Source organism: Aptenodytes patagonicus, chromosome 4 (assembly GCF_965638725.1).
Source record: "Aptenodytes patagonicus chromosome 4, bAptPat1.pri.cur, whole genome shotgun sequence".
NCBI classification, from domain to species: Eukaryota; Metazoa; Chordata; class Aves; order Sphenisciformes; family Spheniscidae; genus Aptenodytes; species Aptenodytes patagonicus.
In genome coordinates, this window is record NC_134952.1 from 80,549,544 (window position 1) to 80,568,542 (window position 18,999).

General features: G+C 40.6%; 1 protein-coding gene and 1 long non-coding RNA gene across 4 annotated transcripts in view; one reads left to right on the top strand and one right to left on the bottom strand.

Annotated features, from left to right (window-relative positions):
* The first annotated feature begins 10,139 nt into the window (after positions 1 to 10,139).
* Positions 10,140 to 18,999, top strand: part of PRSS12 (serine protease 12) — a 46,654-nt gene continuing 37,794 nt past the window's right edge. Inside the window, exon 1 of the mRNA XM_076337309.1 lies at positions 10,140 to 10,553. Within this exon, the coding sequence (XP_076193424.1) occupies positions 10,211 to 10,553 (343 nt within the window). The 5' untranslated portion in view covers positions 10,140 to 10,210. The remainder of the gene's footprint in view (positions 10,554 to 18,999) is intronic.
* The window catches only part of LOC143159852 (uncharacterized), a 49,169-nt gene continuing 43,416 nt past the window's right edge, over positions 13,247 to 18,999 (bottom strand). For 2 of the 3 annotated variants that reach the window (XR_012995238.1, XR_012995237.1), the window contains exons 5-8: positions 17,160 to 17,460; positions 16,869 to 17,011; positions 14,375 to 14,449; positions 13,247 to 14,124 (exon numbers count right to left, since the gene is read on the bottom strand). This is a non-coding gene — a long non-coding RNA (uncharacterized LOC143159852). The remainder of the gene's footprint in view (positions 14,125 to 14,374; positions 14,450 to 16,868; positions 17,012 to 17,159; positions 17,461 to 18,999) is intronic. The other variant, XR_012995236.1, reaches the window with a different exon arrangement.

Here is an 18,999-nt window from a genome sequence, read left to right on the forward strand (position 1 = left end):
AATGTTACTCCAGAAGATGGCTTGTAGTTAAATCCCAGAGAAAGAAGTTATTCTGCCGATTTTTACTTTTCCTGGGTTCTAGGAAATTCAGAAAGAAGCTTCAGGAAGAAAAACCTATGTATACAGAAAAAAAAAGTGGACATACGAACTACTCATGATCATTGGAATAATCTCCCCAGGGAAGTGGTGGATTCCCCAACATTGGACACTTTTAAGTTTCGGGTAGACAGGGTGCTGGGCCATCTTCTCTAGACTGTGCTTTTGCCAAGAAAGGTCGGACCAGATGATCCTTGAGGTCCCTTCCAACCTGGTATTCTATGATTCTATGATTCAAATTGCTAGTCCATCTCCTACAGCTCCAAGCAGAAGTTACTTATTTGATTTCTAAGGGCCAAACGAAGGTTCTGTTGAAACTAATAGCAAAACTCTGAGACCTGTTTCCAAAATAGGGTAATAATCATAATAAAAAAACAATGAGAGGTTTTGAGATTTTACGATTAATAAACTTAGCAGTACTTCTACTTAATATAACTGGGTATTTGGTCCAGCAGGATTTAGTCACACACTATTAGAACTTATTGGGTAAAATAACAATGTTTAGAAGTCTAAAGTACCAAAAGTAGTGTGTACTGTAACATAGTGTTTATTTACAAAAATAAATGACGTGCTAAGCAGATCAATATAAAACCAGGACAAGTCGTTATGTATCTTTTGTAGAGCTATATCCATAGCAAAAATCTGTGGCTTCTCATATTCCTATGGGCTTCTCATATTCCTACGGGTTTAATTTTAATTTTTAGTTGACAAAGCATTATCCCAGCCAAGATGACTAAATATGAAAATAGTAAGTTGGAATGTGTAATTCCACATCGCCATTAGATTACCAAAAAAATAGCAATGGGGAAATCATAATGATAGGACAAGAGGGATCAGAACAGAAGCCAAGAAAGAATAAGAGATGATTAAGCCAACAATGAAGGGTATAAGAAAGCAGTTTCTTTTGCCAATAGTTACAGCAGTGGATCTTGCCTTCTTTGCCCCCTTTCTCCATCTGTCGCCCTTTCTCCCTGCCCTTCCCACAGCTCCTGACATTTTCCACATTCCGTGGTAATGAAGGCGATCTAAGTGCAAATGTCTGTCGCAGGTCTGCACAATGCCAGTGTTGTTCTAACTACAAGAGTCACAGTTCAAGAGTGCAAAGTCAACTCTGATCCCATCTCATACAGAATCTCCTCGCAGTTGTAGACAGCATCCTCACCTTATTTATTTTAAAGCGTCTGTAGCTGCATTTTAAAATTTCAACTAAAATGTTGAAAGGAGGCACAAATAGCAAGTACATCTTTGTGCATCACTTTACATTAATCAATGTGAAATGGTTGCTCCAGCCCTGTGTATATTTGTGAAAGCAAGCTAGGAACTACTGCAACTTGTATTTTTTTAAATGGTAACAATATGGGCAAACTAATGCTTGTATTCATAATGCACAAAATCTATTCACTAACATGAAGAAGAGAAGACTCACTGATTGTGATGAAATTATTAACCCATACAGCCAACAGGACATGGTTTATAAACACTCAACAATACACTCCCCTCCTTAACAGCTAAACTTTTCAACTAATTGAAATAGCAAGTAATACAAAAAAGATTTTAAAATTAGTCCTAATGCTTCCAATACAACCCCCAAAGAGAACGTATAAAGATCATGTGTTACGAACATGTGCTGATAACTTCCAAGAGATCTTCCAGTACCCTTATGAGGTAAGAATTAACATTTCTTAAACCTCTTCTTGGTAGCACAGCATTCAGTTTCTTCAGGGAATTATAAATCCCAGCCTCCTTAAGTCAAATAAGTATAAACTGTTTTTTAGCTTTCCCTTCATTAAGTATAAGAATATGTGTTCCTTTGAAACAACAATAATGATATTCGTATCCAAAACTATTACTAATGATAACAGAATGCAGCTTTCATGATTTCTTTCTCAAAAAAAAAAAAAAAAAAAAAAAAAAAGCATTTGAAATTTTACTTGTATTATCCAGCAAATTCAAGTTGTTACATTTTTTTTTTTTAAAAAGGATAAAAATAGGTAGGACCAAATTTGGGTAATGATGACCAAACATCTATTTCAGCAGAGAGTCAAGAGTATGCAACACCTAGCAGAAGGGACATATGAATATCTCCACAATAGTTCAGGTCTCTCTTTTTAATATTGACAGAGAATGGTGACTGAAAATAAGAAGTGGCAAAATCCTGCTTGCTTTTTGTTCTAACTTTGTGAGCATTGTTTTCAAGTTCATATACAATAAACTTCTCAAGTTCTATACAATGGTGAAACCTTTTAAAAAGTCTATCTGTGAACCGATTAAAAGTAATAGATGTGCAACAGACTTCGGGAAATATGTGAAATTCTGTACATTGTCAATTAGTCCAGCACTTGGAGATGGACAAAGACCAAACCTAAATAACAGTAAGTGACAGGGGAATTATATTTGATTCTTCTGTGCCTCTTTGAGAAAATGTGTATTGAAACATGTCAATATGTAATTTTTTTAAAAATTATAGCAGTTAACGTATTTTTTATGTTAATAGGACATTTTAAAGTCTTAAAAGTCTTAAAAGTCATATCTATTGAGTTATATTTTAAGAGTGCACTGCAGAAGCATATAGAGAAATTACAGATGGATAAACCAGATTTTTTTGTTTAAAATGGGTTTCCTCCAAAATATTTTGTTAAATAAATAGAACATACAGGCCAGACTATAGTTGTATACATATACAGGAGGGGAAAGATGGAAAAAGGAACGTAAGTCTTGCTTTGCATTTCAATTTGTAGACCAAATGCCCCCATGGTAAGGTTTGTGCTAATCTGACGTGCTTGCTGCTTTTCAAGATCAAAAACATTTAGAAATTCAAAGTCTATAATGTGTTAAATATGGCTTCATGGACAAAACTCCTCCTGCTCCAACAAGTATGTATCTTTTTTTTCCTCTTTTTATGCTTATTTTACATGTTCTAATAAGCTATAGTTATATTTTGATAATTGTGTAATATGTGCTTGCATTATGCGTAACTGTAAAAATACAGCTGTAACTCACTTTATCCTTTCTCATTCCCAGTAACACAGTCTTATGTTAATGAAGATAAATCAAATACTTCAAGGGTCATTCCATGTATGTAGCTCAGCACTAAAGTAATTCCTGCATCCCTCTGAAACTCTGGGAAGAAAAGTCTCATTTATACATTGTATGTATGTACATTGCTGTTGGATTTTGTGCAGGACACTGAGAAATTCCTGCAGGAAATATTAGAAATGCCTCGTTCCATTGCTGCTAAGGGGAAGGTGACACTTGGATTAGATGGAAGATGAAAACAGAAACCAACTCCACTTGACTTATCTTTCTGTGGCTTGTGATTTTCATTGTACTTACACTTCACAACAATGAAATGCAAAATTCTGAAATAGGTATTATTAAGAAATGCTTTCAGAAGATTAACTCTGAACAACGAGAAGACACCTGCTACCATTCCAGACATAAATAATTGGAAGAGGACTACCTAGATTATTTGTGAGAGGGGAACTTATTTAAACAACTGCATTTATAAAGCATTGTTTACCCCAGGGAACCTTCTACACCATGAATGTCAGAGGAAATTGTAGAAGGTCATCTATCTCAGCTCTGTGAACCAGTTGTCCTCACTGACAGTGATGTTTTGAATAAATAGGGCTTCATCCTGCTCTGTGGCAGGCTTACCTAATGTTGACTGATTTGTAAAGGCCACTTTCTACATGAAAAAGAGTCCAAAATGTATGCTTTATGATGAAGACGACATTAAAAAAAATTTTTTCGCCTTTTCTCTCTTAGATCTGAACCAAAATGTTAAACATTTCCACAGATGTCAAATATTTTTACAAAGGTGTAGCCTGCCCATTGATATTTTTTTTTTTTTTTTTTGGAGTGGGTCGTTGCTCCAGCATGAGCACAGAATGAATCACGTACAGAGCTGCCCTTAAAGGACGGACTCAATGAGTCCAGCGCCAAAAACCACATATACCCAAGGTAGTCAGGTTGCGAACTGAAGTTCCATTTCCTAGCAAAACTTATGTTAAGATTGTTTGTTAACAAATACCATTTTCCAATCCATTTCTTCAAAATATCCTCTTTGGCATATTCTTGCCTCTTTAAATATGCTTATTTATAGAACGGCTGCACAAACTCACCTTTCACCTAGTTAACAGACTGCAACATATGTGATGCCGCATTTACTTCCTATTCTAAGCATCAGGAAATAAAGCGGCACCTCTGCTGTATTTACACAGTCATGCTGGGACACTCCTGCTCTCACACTTGAGTCTCACTCCCCACTCAGCCACATGGGATCTGCTAAATGGTCCTTCCGGGAGAGGAGCGTAAAGGAGTGCTTGGAGGCTGCTCATGGAAACAACATACAATGCAGCCTCAAACACTGCATGAACAAGACTCTGTGTTGTACTCCCGGGTGTTGCTGAAATCGTAGCAACAGCATGAACAAATCATGTGTCCAGTCCTCCAAAGTTTTACAGATGGTACTCATGTAACCTACTTTACACACGGAGACATCACAGTATGCAGATGTGTACATACTAAGAATGAGGATACGTATTTGCAGAATTAGAGCCTTTACTGAATGCAGGGCTTTTTCTGTTTTTAAAAAAATATTTTTCAAACAAATATCTCCACATTTCATTGTTATTCAAAAATCCTTTTTTTTTCCTACGCAAAACTGTGATACTTTTAAAATGATGTATAGTTACTTTGGATGCGTCAAAAGTATCGCAGTTGAAATAGCATTTTTTCCACTCACTATATTAAACAAAAAGTGTTCACCAGTTTTGCACGATTCAGTTTACATTTCAGTTTTAAAGGCGATTGTTTCATGCATGTCTGTATAACCCAGTGTTAGGCACATATGCACCTGTGTATTGAATTGTTCCAGGAAATCAAGTTTCTTATTGCCTTGTTCCAGGAAATCGGGTTTCTTATTGCCTTATAATATGAACTCAGCTTGTTGTACAAGAAAGTACTTAACACTTTAAAAAAGGTTTTTCTATGATCTCATTACTGTGCGCAGTGTGTTATGTGGTAATGGAAACCTCATCAATTATAGGCTGTTCAGTCATATCCTGTGTAATGCAGGGTCACCCTATGGAGCTTATATGTAATTACAGACAAAAGGCCTATTCTCTTCCATATAAGCACAAACCCAAATCCTGCCAGACTTGGCAGGATTTCAAATTTCTGCTGCCCGTGTTTGTTAAAAAGAATGAGATTAATGAATAAAATTATTTCATAAGAGCGCTGACTTACATCCTAAAAATGTTGACTCATTACGGCACCCATTCTATGGCTCGTTTTGCACATGGCAATCTCCTTTGTGTGAAGCCTTGCTTCCTCTCCTTCTAGTCCTGATTTCAGCCCCTGTCTGGTGCTGTTAGATCTCACTCAGTGCCCACTAGGTCATGGGCATAAGTTTTTCCATTGATTCCAGCGGTTGATCTATTGGCCCCAGCATACTCGATTATGTGAAGAAATAACAGTAAGAAATTATTAGATGGATAGTCTGAAAATAATTTCATTACAACGTGTTGTGCCTGGCTGTTTGGCTACATTCTTTCTGCTTTGTACTTGTACTTATTTCCTGGGGGAATTTCTCATATATCGCATTGCCTGAAGTCAACCCTTGACTCTGATCTGTCACATCTACATTGCTGTTTGACTCTAACCTGGTCAGGAGGGAATGCAGGAGAGAAGACCCTGGTTTAGGGCTATCGGTGGCAATAAGACGGGACTGACTCAGGCCTTCACTTGTCAACAGCATTTTAACTGAATTCCACCAACACCTGGAAGTGCTCAGCTTTTCTAAAATCTATGCTGAGAGCATGCTGTATGAGCTACTCAAAAATAAAGGTAAGCAGCTTTACTGAACACAGGAAGAGGCTAATCAGTGAATTTTGCTATTGATTTAAATGGGAGCAGAATTAGACTGATTCTCCAGCTGGATTTTAAATGCTTGGTATTAAATGTTTTTGAAATGCAGGACTACTGTTTTTGCATGTATAACCCACACACCAGATCATTCTAACCCACACATTCACCTATTCACAAGAACCATTTATTGAAAATTAGTCCTCTGATAACCTGTACCCTCACACAATTCATGCAAAAGCAGAGTCAGCGACCGGGAAGAACTATCAAGTGCTTTTAGAAAGCTATTAGGATAAAGGAAGCTCTTGTGTAAGTTTCCTTTTCAGGCTTGTGTATATGAATAACCCATGCTGCTGCTGTATTACGTTGAGTATTTCTAGTATTTCCATTTCTCACGTAACCTGAGGAATCTATGCACAGAAGTACAGCGGGGGCATTTTTGGAGTGGTCAGGTCAGTTCATACCGATGAATTATTTATTATTGTTTGTTTGATCAACAGTTTGGTATTGGGGTTGTCAAATATCAGGAGAGAAAAAAGCAGCCAACCCTATGGAACTGTACAGAAATTAGGACCTATTCTAGCAGATGATTTCCTACAGCTGCTCTCATGGAAGTTGTCAGGTACGCAGCACAGATTTGCTAACTTTGGTCACGAGCATTGTTCCGTGGACTGCCATGGGACTGCTGTCAACAGGTACTACCTCTGTGCATAAGAGGTACAAACTAAACACTAAGATTAAGTATTGAAAATGTTTTGCAAAAGGGAGAATTGCGATGTACTTCAGCTGGAGCCAGTTCACCCACTGCAATGTCATCTTAATGGATTATTTTCTCTACCAATCTAGAAAGACCAAAACAAGCCCCTCTTTTCATATAAAAATGCAGGCCTTGTTAAATACAGATTACTAACTTTAAATCCCACAGTGCTGCTGCAGGACTATAACTAGCACAGTTTCCAAAGATTTATTATTTTCTCAACATTTTGTGACTTTTTTTTTCTGAAAAGTTGGATACTGTAATTTCAGAATCAGTTGTACCTAATGCCCAGATCCATTGAGACCTTTTGAGGTTTCCAAAGATCTACTTGCTTATTTTCCTAATTGAGCAAACATAATTTTTTCTTTCCTTTTCATTTCTAATTCAATTTGTGAATGAGTTTTCAGCAGTTTTGTACAGCAGAGACAAAGCTTTTTAAGGCAACCAAACGCACTAAGAACATCTCATATTTGGCATCTTTTTAAAGCTGTATCAGCTATATCAGAGTAATAAGCCTTTGTTTCTTGTCTATAAACATGTGAAGGTAAAGTCCACCCTTAAAGCATAATGCAGTTTCATTTTAAGCACACTTGTAATTCTTACCGTTATTTTAAATGTCATGTCCAAAAGAATCAAGGTTCTCAAAAACACAGTCTGTCCATGTAACTGTTGCTTTGACTTTACTCTTCCCAATAACTTTTGACCGACTGTTAGAAATGTGACAGAGGCAGAAGTCACACAGATAATGAGCTTCCTACAAGCACAATAAAAGTAGCCAAGCAGATGAGAGTGATTTTATACACGGCACCTGTAAGTGCCACAGCCAAAGGAGAAACTGCAACATGAGCTCACACAGTTCAAACACAAGAGAAACCATATGGGGGAGACACTCGTAAATGCTCTAGCCAAGACAGAAGCTGCAACCAAAGTGCAAAGCATACATCCTGGAAAAACAAACTGCATCTGTTCCAGTATTTCTTAGAAAAGGGCCCCTCCTACTTACAGTGCAACTATTATCAATTATTAGTTTCTATTATCAGTCTTGAATGGAAGCTAGACCAAGTGCCTAATTTGTGAATTCTAACAAAAGCATTATTTCCTGTAGCATTAACAGACCTAACATCACAATGAAAGCTAATTTACAGTTATTAAAACAAATTAAGGCTCATTCTCCTTATATGATTACATCAAAAATAACAATCATGATAAAAATTAAAATGTTCAAAAGTGAATCTGTACATGTGGATCATTCAATTAAACTGGAACCCTGTTTTGGGAGAGAATCATTATGACAATTGCTTTTTTCTTCTTGATGCTTCATTTATAATTCTAGTTACTTCCAAACCTTTTTTCCCTGTGTAGCCTCCCTCTTTCCCCCCCACCTCCTGCTTAGTACCATTTTGCAACCCCAAGCACAAACACCTCTACCCTACACAGGCAAAGAAAGTTCACTGCATGTAAGATTGCTGCTGGCCCACACACCTAGGGGAGACAAATGAAATCAGAATACATGAATAAGTACCAGGCTCAAAGCTTTGCCTGAAGTGTTTTGCAAGATTCATCATACTCATCTGTTCTCTTCCCCCTCTGCTGATCAGCAGAACCCTTCCTCTTCCAGGCTAGAGGGGGGGAAAAAAAAGAGCTTAGGTCAGGGGAAAAGAAATATTGCTGTTAACTGTGATGCCAAAAAGTGTTTACTAGGCAATGAAGGAAGCCTTAACCAGCTAGGCTGAGCATGCTTTTAACCGGTCCTTCCAAAGGATCAAAGCAACCAACTGTCATGACAGCAACAAATTTTCAGACAATTTAAAAATGGCCATAATGAGTAGCTTTCAGGCTAACATCCTGTATATATTAAATATTTTGAAAACAAACTAAACTCTTGCCAGTCCTGACAGTTTCTAAACTAATGCATATACATACCCCCAAAAGAAACCTCAGAAAGAAAGAACAATCCGTGCGCTTACATGGACAAAGAAGTGCAAGAGACACATGTGATAGCATAGTTACCATGTTGCTGCAGAAACCCCAGCAGAGTATTCTTTAACTTTGTGAGTGATTAAAATACTAACTGTAATGTTGCAATAATAAATTAATCACAGATGAGCAGAACTAAAATGAATACAGGTAATACCAAACACTGTAGGACCTGCTTTTCCTTAGCACTGGAGCTCTTTTGTTCTTATAACCAAAAGCTTAAACTGGCCAAGTTGCATTTTGCACCTTTTGAACAGTTTGGAGGCTGCTAAAGGCAGGCCACTGTTTACTGGAGATACCTGGGATGCTGCATGGAAAGCAGAAAGCACACTCTCTCTTTCTCTTTTAGATTCTAGTCACAATGCAAGGTTGTGGAAACACTGATGTGCTCACCCAGAAACCAGATTAACGCTTCTCAGCCAAAAAATCAGAGAGGAAAAAAGATCCTATGGAGAGGTGAATCTACAGACTCGCACCACAGACAAATTGCCAAATAAAGGCTGCGCGCTCTATCAGGCAGAGTTGGACTTTGCAAATTATGAATAGCACAGACTAACAGCAGCAGTAAGTTAAAAAATAATAACTAACCCAAACTAACAACTGAACAATATGAGACAAAGAAGCAAAACTAACTGACAGCCATCCTGGTAGAAAGAGGAAATCAGAGATGATCAGGTCATGCAGAACTCTGCAGCGGTTGGGAATAAGCAGATTACTATTCAGAGCACATGGGGCTGGGATAAAGCTAAACCCTCGAAGACATTTCTCTTCACGGCGTTTGTTTCCAACCCCTTTGTTTCCCGCAGACCCTTCTGGGGCTCTCTCCATCCCTCTGCCTCCCCAGCCGCCGGGCGGGTCCGTTCGGTCCCTCTCTCCCTGAAGCTGCGCGCCCCCGCCCCGGGCTGGGCTTTGCCCGGGCTCCTTCCGCTCTTTGTGAGGCTGTCGGCGGGGTCGGGGGAGCCACCGCCGCGGGGGCGAGGGCAGAGAAGAAGGTGGCTGGTAGGGGAGCCCCAAGTGCGAGAGAGAAGCGGGGTGAGGGGGAGCCTGCGGGGCTGCGGCGGGACCGCGGGCAGCGATGAACCCGGGGGGCGGCCGGGGAGGGCGCGGAGAGGTACGGGGGCGGCGGCGCTCTGGACCGGCGGAGAGCGGGAGGGAGTCCCCGAGGCCGGGCTCCGGGGGGCGCGGGCGGCGAGGTCGACGCGCGGCCCCCTCCAAGCCCCCGCCGGGGCTGCCGGAGCGGCTGCTGCATGGGGCCGGGCGGCCGCACCGCTGCCCCCCGCGCTCGGGAAGGCTGCGGCAGGTAGCCGCGAACGCCGCTGCCGGCCGCGTCGGGGGGGCTGCGTGCCTCTCCGCGCCCCGCTCGCCCTGCCCCCGCAGGCAGGGGAGCCGGGGGGAGGGCGGCAGGGGTGTGTGGCGGAGAGGATTAGCGGGACGCGGCGGCCCCGCCTTCCCCCTTCGCATCCCGGGCGCGATGAGAGGGGGAGATGGACCCGAGCCGGCGGGACTGGCACCATGACATTCACCGGCTTCGTGGTGGCGCTGGTGATAGGGACGATCCCCGGAGCCCGCGGGCTGGGGCAGGTCACCGCCAGCCTCCCGGCCGCCCGCCACCCGCGGCCACCCGCCCCGGCCCCGCCGCCGCCCCCCGCCGGCTGCCCCGCCGCGGGCTTCGCCGCGGCCCAGCGCCCCTGGCTGCCGGCGGCGCTCGCCCTCCCGCGGCGGGGGACGGCGGGCCGGGCGCCGCGGGGCCGCCGCGGCTCCTGCGGCTCCCTGCCCGGCGGCGGCGGGCGGCCCGGGTGCGCCCCCGGGGGCGGCCGGGGCCGGGCGGAGCGGGGCCGCGCTGACTGCGAGCGAGGTGAGCGGGGCGGGGGCGCTGGGCCGGCGGGGAGGGGGCGAGCGGCCGCCGCCTCGGGCGCGGGGTGGCGGCGGAGCGGCGCTGCGGGACGGCGAGCCTTAGCCGGGCGGCGGCGTTCTCACCATCCCCTACCCGGCTCCCCGTGGCTGGAGGGATCAGGGAACGAGGGGACGGACGCCTTTTGCCAAAATGACAGCGGAGGCTTTTCTGAGAGGCGAGTTTAGACTTTAACATCAGCAGATGCGTCGGAAAGACGAAGGTCCTACCTGGTTTTATTCCGACGCTATTTTAATACTAGGTAAATCGCGTTAAGAAGCTGTGCCCTCAGTATTCAGTAGGCTCAGTCAGCCAAGGCTGGCATTCCCCTTTTTGTAATCGGGCGCACCTCTCTCGGTCTACAGAACTTAAGTGGCAGAAAGAAAAGCAAAACGATGCCTTGCTCTAAACGCGAACTGCTCATATGGTATCTCTCTCTCTCCCCCCCCCCCCCCAATCTTGGGATAATGGGGTTTGCAAGTTAGCGCTGGTGCTTGAGGACATCGGTGAAGCCAGCCAAGAGACCTGTGCTTCCCCCCCGCACACTCCTAGCTAAACTCTCAATGACTTCAGTGTAAGTTTTCAGTGCCTAAGGACCAAACAGCGATTTCAGCATTCAGCCCCTGAGCAAGTTGATCAGCTTTGCATTTCATCAGTGTTGGCACCCCTCCACAGGGTTAACTATATTTATGTACAGTCTGGTTTTGAATGACTTCACATTTCTCCTGCGTTGCTCTGGTGTTATCTCCTACCTAAATAAGAATTATGTCCTATCTATACTAAAAATGATCAAGCATAATTGTTGCAACGAAAATAAAAATTCCCTTCTTTGTTGCCCTTCCTTTTACATATTTTGTATTATCACAAGGTCAGCAAGTAAGTTGATGATTAATATTATTAGTAATAATTTTGTTCTTGCAGAAGTTGGTTTGGGGTTGGTTTTTTTTTTAATTAATTTACTTTCAGATCTCTGAAGAGGATTGTTATCCTTCTCTTCCAACAATAGCCCTAGAAGGTGTGTGGAAAAAAGATAATTTGAACAATGTGATAATTATACATATTGGTATAAAATATCACATGAAGAGCATATGGAGGCACCAAGGTCCATATCGATCATTTACGCATTAAAAAAAAATGCAGCTTCCAAAGCTGTGTTTCAAGTCAAATGTTGTACTCCTTCAAGAAGGTAGAATGATGTTATGCATTACAGATGTTTCCCTGGAAGGAATACCAAGCAGCTGATGCCACGGAGGAGAAAATAGATAACTAGACACAGATGAAAAAAAAACCCAGAAGACTTCACACCTTTTAACTGGTCTCAGTTTGGGAGAGGGTCCCACGGTTCCTTCTTTGATTTAGCCCATCATATTTATAGCTTTTTTCAGAATTCTTCAGTCTGGTTCCCAAAATACTTTGTGAGGACTTGGTCTAATATGTTACAATGAAGAAGAACGCGGCATTTTATTGCCAAGAGCCCAATCTTCTGCTTACTAAAGTAAATTCCAGAATCCCCTGTAAATTCAGCACGAGTATGATTTAAGTTTTACAAAAATGCCAAAAGTAGTACGTGGTTTGGGTTTAGCTGTTTCTTTTCAGAATGCTGCTTTTTTTTCCCCAGAAAAAGGAAATCCAGGTTAGCCCCTGTTAAGAGGGAGGACATAGCTACTGAACAATAGCCAATGCTTTCTAATTGAAAGGTCATCTGCTTCTGTTGGACTCAGCGGTAAACTCGGTGACATCAACAGGGCAAACATCTGTCCAAAAGCCTTCGTGGAGGCGATACGAAAGAATTAGAGAGTGTGTGAGATGGCTTAAGGTGGAACATGGAAATAAATCAGGCCATTTGCTCAGAAATAAACATTATTGTAACATTTTGTCCTGAAGTATGTTCCTTTCTCAGAAGAAGCAAAGAAATGCAAGTAAGGCAATGTTATGATGCAGTTTATAGCTAGAGAAGGACAGACTATGCAGAGATAAACTCACTGCATCTGTTGCTTTAGTACATGTGCTAAGGAAGCCCATACTCAGTTATTAGGCAGCTGCAATAACTGAATACAATACCATCTTCAAAGCCTTAACTGTAAATCTCCTGGCTTTTCTAGCTTAAATATTAAGACTGATCTGCTAAGTTAATTGGCTAAGCTTTGTGCATGTGTATATATTAAACTGCTTTATATTTTAACGTTATCGCTGAAAAATTAAAAAAAAAAGCACCTTTGCAATTATACTATGTGGTAGCAGTCTAAATTCAGTTTTATAGTTTAAAATAATAGATTTTGGTGTTTCATTTCCTTCCTTCTAAAATGAGAGACATCTGGGTAGTATTATTTATTCATGCCTTGAAAGCAAGTAAACCAAATACAAATATATATAAATTACCATGATTAATCAATTAAATCATAGAGGAAAATAAATGAGTACGAGAGTACTCTGTGCACAGAGCCGGCATAAGTCCAGCAGAATTTAGTATTTTAGTTACTGCTAATAACTTACCTGTAATGTACTCATGCTTCAGAAAAGAGGCCTGCCTCAGTACCTAGAAGCAACTGCTGCCGCACAATGTTTATGTGGCACGTAGTTACAGTATTCGGCATGACATGTTGTTCATGCTATGTTGTTACCTATCTAATTTAAAGCTCTTTGAGTAAAGTGGGTTAACTGTTTTTCTTTATTTTACAAAGGGGAAACAATACAAGAGAGGGTAAGTGTCTTCGCCAGAGGTCACACTACCAATCAGTGGCAGAACTGGAAATAAAATACCTATCTCCAGAATGGCCAGATCGTAGAGTCTTTCTATTTCAATTGCTTTTATCACAGGGTAATTCCACTAATGCCCATCAAATAATGCTTCACTAAACTTCTGTGAGAGAAGAACCAAGCCTCAGGCTCATAGTCTAAACACTAGATTATTCTCCCTACCTGTTATACTACGGTCCAGGCAGTTGATGGAAGGTCTTTTGGGGTTTGGGGTTTTTTTAATCGCATAGGGGTAAAGAAAAAAATATGATGAAAAATTGAACATGAATGTCTGTATTTTCCTTCTGAGAAGCAGCTCTTCTGGAGCCATTCTTATTACAGCTGCACAGCATGAGACCCCTCATTTTCTGCAGCTCTGTACCACGTAGGACAACTGCAGTCCTTTAGAGCCCGTTACATTCCTAACACTTCAGTTTATTTTTTCAGAGCCTTAAAACCATTGATCGTTGATGTGATGAATCTCACTGCTGCAGAGGAACCAATTCAGCACATTACACACTCAATACATACAATATTTATGAAACTTCTAATACAAGGATCCTTGAGTATGCAATACTGCTATCTGCTAAAGTTCTCAAGATAGTTCTTAAAAAGTAGTTCTGATGGATGCACCCTTTTTTCAAGGTTAAAATACCAGGAGAAAATAGATACAATTTTAGACTAAGAGCAGTGCTCAGGAAAGTGATGGACAACAGCATTCATTGATCGCAGTAAGTGTCATCCATAGTTTTGCTAAAGTCAGCAGGATTCATTTCTTTGATTTTAGCCAGGCCTGATTCTGGAAGGGAAGAAAAGTTTCCATTGATCTGAACTGGCGTGAGATTTGACCTATACCACAGGTAGCTTTTTACAAGCACCTCATGCAAACCAATGAATTAGTTTCATTCTGAAGCTGGGATAGACTCTTTTATATGTATTCTGAATCATCCATGAGTGTTCTGGAATACTGTGAGTTGTAATGTGGTTGCATGGGATATACAGCACGTATCAATGGGAGACCCTCACACTTTATGTCAATTTGGACTTACCTAATTGACTCCAGGGCAACACAGATGAATTATCAGTGCAGGGCCTTTCTGTGGCACTATCCCACGTTGGAACGCCTTGGAAATGAAAGCAGAATTAAAAATACTTGCTGTTTTTACAGATTTCCACAATTCAAAATACTTCTTTTGCTTTGCTTTAAACCTCAATTTCAGAGCACTCAGCACCAGGGTGAAAGGCACAGGCAACTTCTGATTCCTCTTTTCCAAATCTACATTTACAGCCAAATTACACATCTTTGGACACGGGTGTTTGCAAAGAAACTACTGGCACACCTTTAGCCAACACCATAAACCCCACTGCTGCAGCACTTACACGTACAGCAGAAGTGGAAGTGATTTCCCATTCTGTTTGCAATTCAGCCACACAGAGCAACAATGCTTGTTCTCAGTGAAACACAGAAAATAAAATAGGGTTTGAAGTTACCCAGCATCTCTGAACGTGAGAATGGTTTAGGAAAAGAGGCCAAGCACAACAGCACAATTCCTTTGAAGCTCTTCTGCTTTTTGGAGTTAATTAAAAGTTGGCTGAGAGGTTTTCCTCTCCCTTTTTTCCTGTGTGTCTCATCTTGAGCCTATATGGCAGGTGTTGCAGAGCAAGTCTCAGCAGCACCCACTGGATACCCTTACTTGTTGCATTTGCAAGTATAACTTAATCTCTTTTAAACAGTGATAGCAGATAGGAAAGACTCTGACTTGGGCAGATACCAGGGCAACTAAAATTACCAGACTGTATATAAACAACATGAATTGACCGTCAGTAACCTCGGCTAGAACATAATTAGAAGAAACGCATATGTATTTTTTGAGTGTATATAAACAAAGGAGTTTCTGTCAAGACAGTAGATTTGTATTCTTCAGTATAGGGCTGAATTAAGTCCGTCGTAAGACCACAGTATGTGTCCTAGAGCTGCCTAGTAGGCCCGCTTTGTGGTCCTGTGGCCTTGTTTCTAACTCTCGTGGGGTCAGTTCACCTCTCCTCATCCTTCCTCCTCCTGACCAGCGCTGAGGAGGACACCGAGAGCCATGGGCAGGATCCCTGTACTCAACAGTTCCCTTGGTTGAGCTTGGTGTTGAGGCAGTGAAGGTTTGATAAGCGCTTTAAGCAGAAGCTTGACACCATATTGAGTTGGTGGAGAGGGGAGAAAGTGTGAGTTGCCTCAGAGCGTTGCATAACAGCCAGAGTAGGTATTACTGCATTAGCTCTACTCCCAACATGTTTAGTTTTATTCAGCAACTGAAAGAGCTGAAAACTCGCAGCTTAAAAAATTGAGATGCTACCGTATCTATGGCTCCAGAAACCTACTGCCTCCAATGCATACGCTTAAGCCAGACCTGTTTTCTAAGAAGTAATTCAGGTGCTCTTCTCCAGAGCTTCTTGTGCCCTAGGGGGAGCACAGAAGGAAGCCCCGCAGGCACAGGTGTTGAGGTGCAGTATGGGCTTGAGGTGTCAAATATAACAGTAGAAGACTTAACCAGTGGAATTAAGAATTAACCAGTATCCTTTTAATCATGCTAAATATTAGTTTTCTTGCTGCCTATGAAGGGAAAGAGTGCTTCCTGGTCATTTTAACAATGCAAACACTGACTATCTTGCAAATAAGATATTAAGATATTAACACATTCTTAATAACAAAGATTGAATCATGAGTATTCATGATACATTACATAGTATCATATCATAGATACTTGGTAATAGAGCATAAACATACACGATGGCAGATAACGTTGGTCATCTTGCAATTCCCTATGATCAACACAGATCTGTTTCATTATGAAGTAAGTTTTATCTACTGGAAAGAAAAAATAAGCTACTGAAATGAAAGTGTATTTTAAAGTTCTATTATGTTTTATGAGGTATCCATGTTACTGTAACTAATGTATCTCTTGATCCAGTAAAATAACTACCAGGTGTCTGAATACTGCAACATTTTGAGTAAACAACAGAGCAATCATTTTCCCGTTAGTTTGCTATTTGATTTGTTTGCTACATAATTATGACTCATCATATGATATAGGTTGATACATACTTCAAAGTGCATATGAAACAAAAAATACTGTATCATTCCACTCTTGTTGGATACAGTGCTGAAATACTGAGCTAGAAACACTTAGACTGGACTTAGAAAAATACGTTAGAAATATTAACCTTTCAGAGGGTTTTTAATTCTGACTTTTCTTTAAAAAAAAATGGTTTTACTTATTGTTTTGCTTGAGGAGAGAATGCTGGATTTTGCCCTGGATGGTTTAGGTTAATCATAGCTGTAGATCTCAATACTGTCCTATGAGGAGAGTAGTGAGTCAGTGCAACCAGCATGTTAAAATTATTATACCATATATTCGGTTAACTCTATTAAACAGCAGGCATAATAAAAGATTTAATATTAGTTACATGTAAAAATAGGCTTTCTTTTTATTTCTTTCTAGATTAACTTATCAGGTGAAAATCAAGAACATTTTAAATTTGTTACAAAATTACCTTTAACAATCATCTTGTGAGTTTTCTCTTCTATGTGATAGAAGTTGGTTCTTTATCGTATTTTCTTGTGAGATGAACAAAGGTCTGTTATGAATGCTACTACCCTTCACAAAACATTGGTGTTCCTATACGCAGCTGTAAATCTACAGGAAAAAGGCAAACCAAAATATTTTGTTGAGATATTAGATGAAGTTTTAAAAAATCCTTCATTTATTGTTTTCATCTATGTCTTTTTCCACAGGCACATGGAAATAAGGCACTGTCCCTTCCAAGTCATTTTCCCTTCCTTACCAACTGATACCAGTAGTGCGTTTTCCCACTTCAGCAGGGACCGGGTGTCACCCGGGGTTCTTTAGGGGAGCGGGTGGTGAGGGAAAGGCTGTTTTCTTTTTTTAATGGTACGTGTTCACAGTGAGAACTCTGTGCTTTTCAAGCTTCTTTCCTGAGGCTTCTACCAGAGATGCAAAGGATTTCAGATTTCTTTCATTTTTAATTGTTGGGAGAAGAGTTTCTGATGTGCAAAGGTTCTCTCTTGTGCTATCTTTTGCTCTGTGTATGTGAATAAATTCTTCCACTGTTGTCATTGGGAATTCTGTAAATACAGAAAGAGGAGTGAGCCAAATTCTGCCATGGAGACCTTAGAAGAGAATTTTATTCTTCGAGTACTCCCTTCTACAAATATTTGAATAGAAATATTGTGTAATGTGTACTCAGGAAACACTGTATTGATTTCAGTAGGTGTCATGCAGGACTGTAAGCAATCATGTACAAAAATAAACTTATTTTTGGAGATGACATCTTCAAAATTGCTTTCTGGTATGTCAGGAATCACTTTGCTATGACTGCAGTTGATGTTTCAAGTGAAAATAATAGTCTATACAAAAGTCTGGTGAAGAGCAGAAATAAACAAAACTCCAGACTCTCTCTGTATGTGACAGAAAAACACAAAGAGAAAAATTATAAAGACAGATAAACAATGTGCAATATGTCTACAGTATTGTTATAGTTAACTCATTAATAATCCTCTATTCGGAATGATAGCTCACTGCGTAACATGAGTTGAATAAATTTTGTTTGTAAGTTACTGCACAGTAAGTTACTGCTGAGAAAGTAAATAGGAGGCAAAAAGGAACACACAAAACCAAGCTTGAGGTTAATTAATTCCTTGAGTTATTTGGCAGTCGTTTGGCTTTGTGGTTTTATAAAATATACTGAACTAAATTAAAACCAGGACACAATCTGAGTGAAAGCTGAGAAGAAAAAGTGGATCTACCTATTATTATTGTTAATATTTTTCTTATTTACACACACATGAACACATACACAATGAAAAGCAGGCACAAACATTGACTGTTTTCTCCCATTGCTAAAACCCCTGCAAACGGGATGATGGTGTAGCTTCTGATTTTAAGTAGATCACAGAACAGAGGCAGATGGATTAACTGAGATTTCAGGCAACACTAATGCATACAATTAGGCTATGTTTGATAATTTAACAGAAATGTATTCCTTCCTGTTGAATTACTGCTCTGTTATGACTCTTTCTTCTGCTTCTGTAGAGTCAATACCCATGACCAGCTTTTTTCCACCTTTACCAGTGGCACTTGGCTACCTTCAACAGCAGATGCGTCTGGCATCTCAAGTAAAACTACTGTAATAAAAAAAAGCAAAATGTGTTAATTTTCTTGGATTTCTGTGTTCTGCAGCTCTCAAGAAGCAGAATTTTTTTTCACTTCTTTTAGACGATTCCTCAAGTTTTTAGCTTGTTTTGTCTGAGAATTTGGTGAAGACCTCTCATGAATTAACAGAACTACATCCAATGTTTTTCTGTCTGAGAACAAGTACGAACAAATGCATTCTTTGGCTAAAATAAACTGCTGACATCCATGACATGCATAATATTACAGGGGTCAGAGCAAAAGCTATGCAATCCATGTGGTTGTTTTCCGATTCCCTGAAGTTGGATGGAATTATGTGGAAGATAAAAGTACAGCACTCTCTCTATATATATACACTTTTTGCTCATTTGGGTAGAGGTAACCACGTTTAAATAATTATGTGCAGTCTATACATACTTTTTTTTTATTAGATCTTTAAGTTGTAGCATCACAAGGATCAGAAATGTGATGTC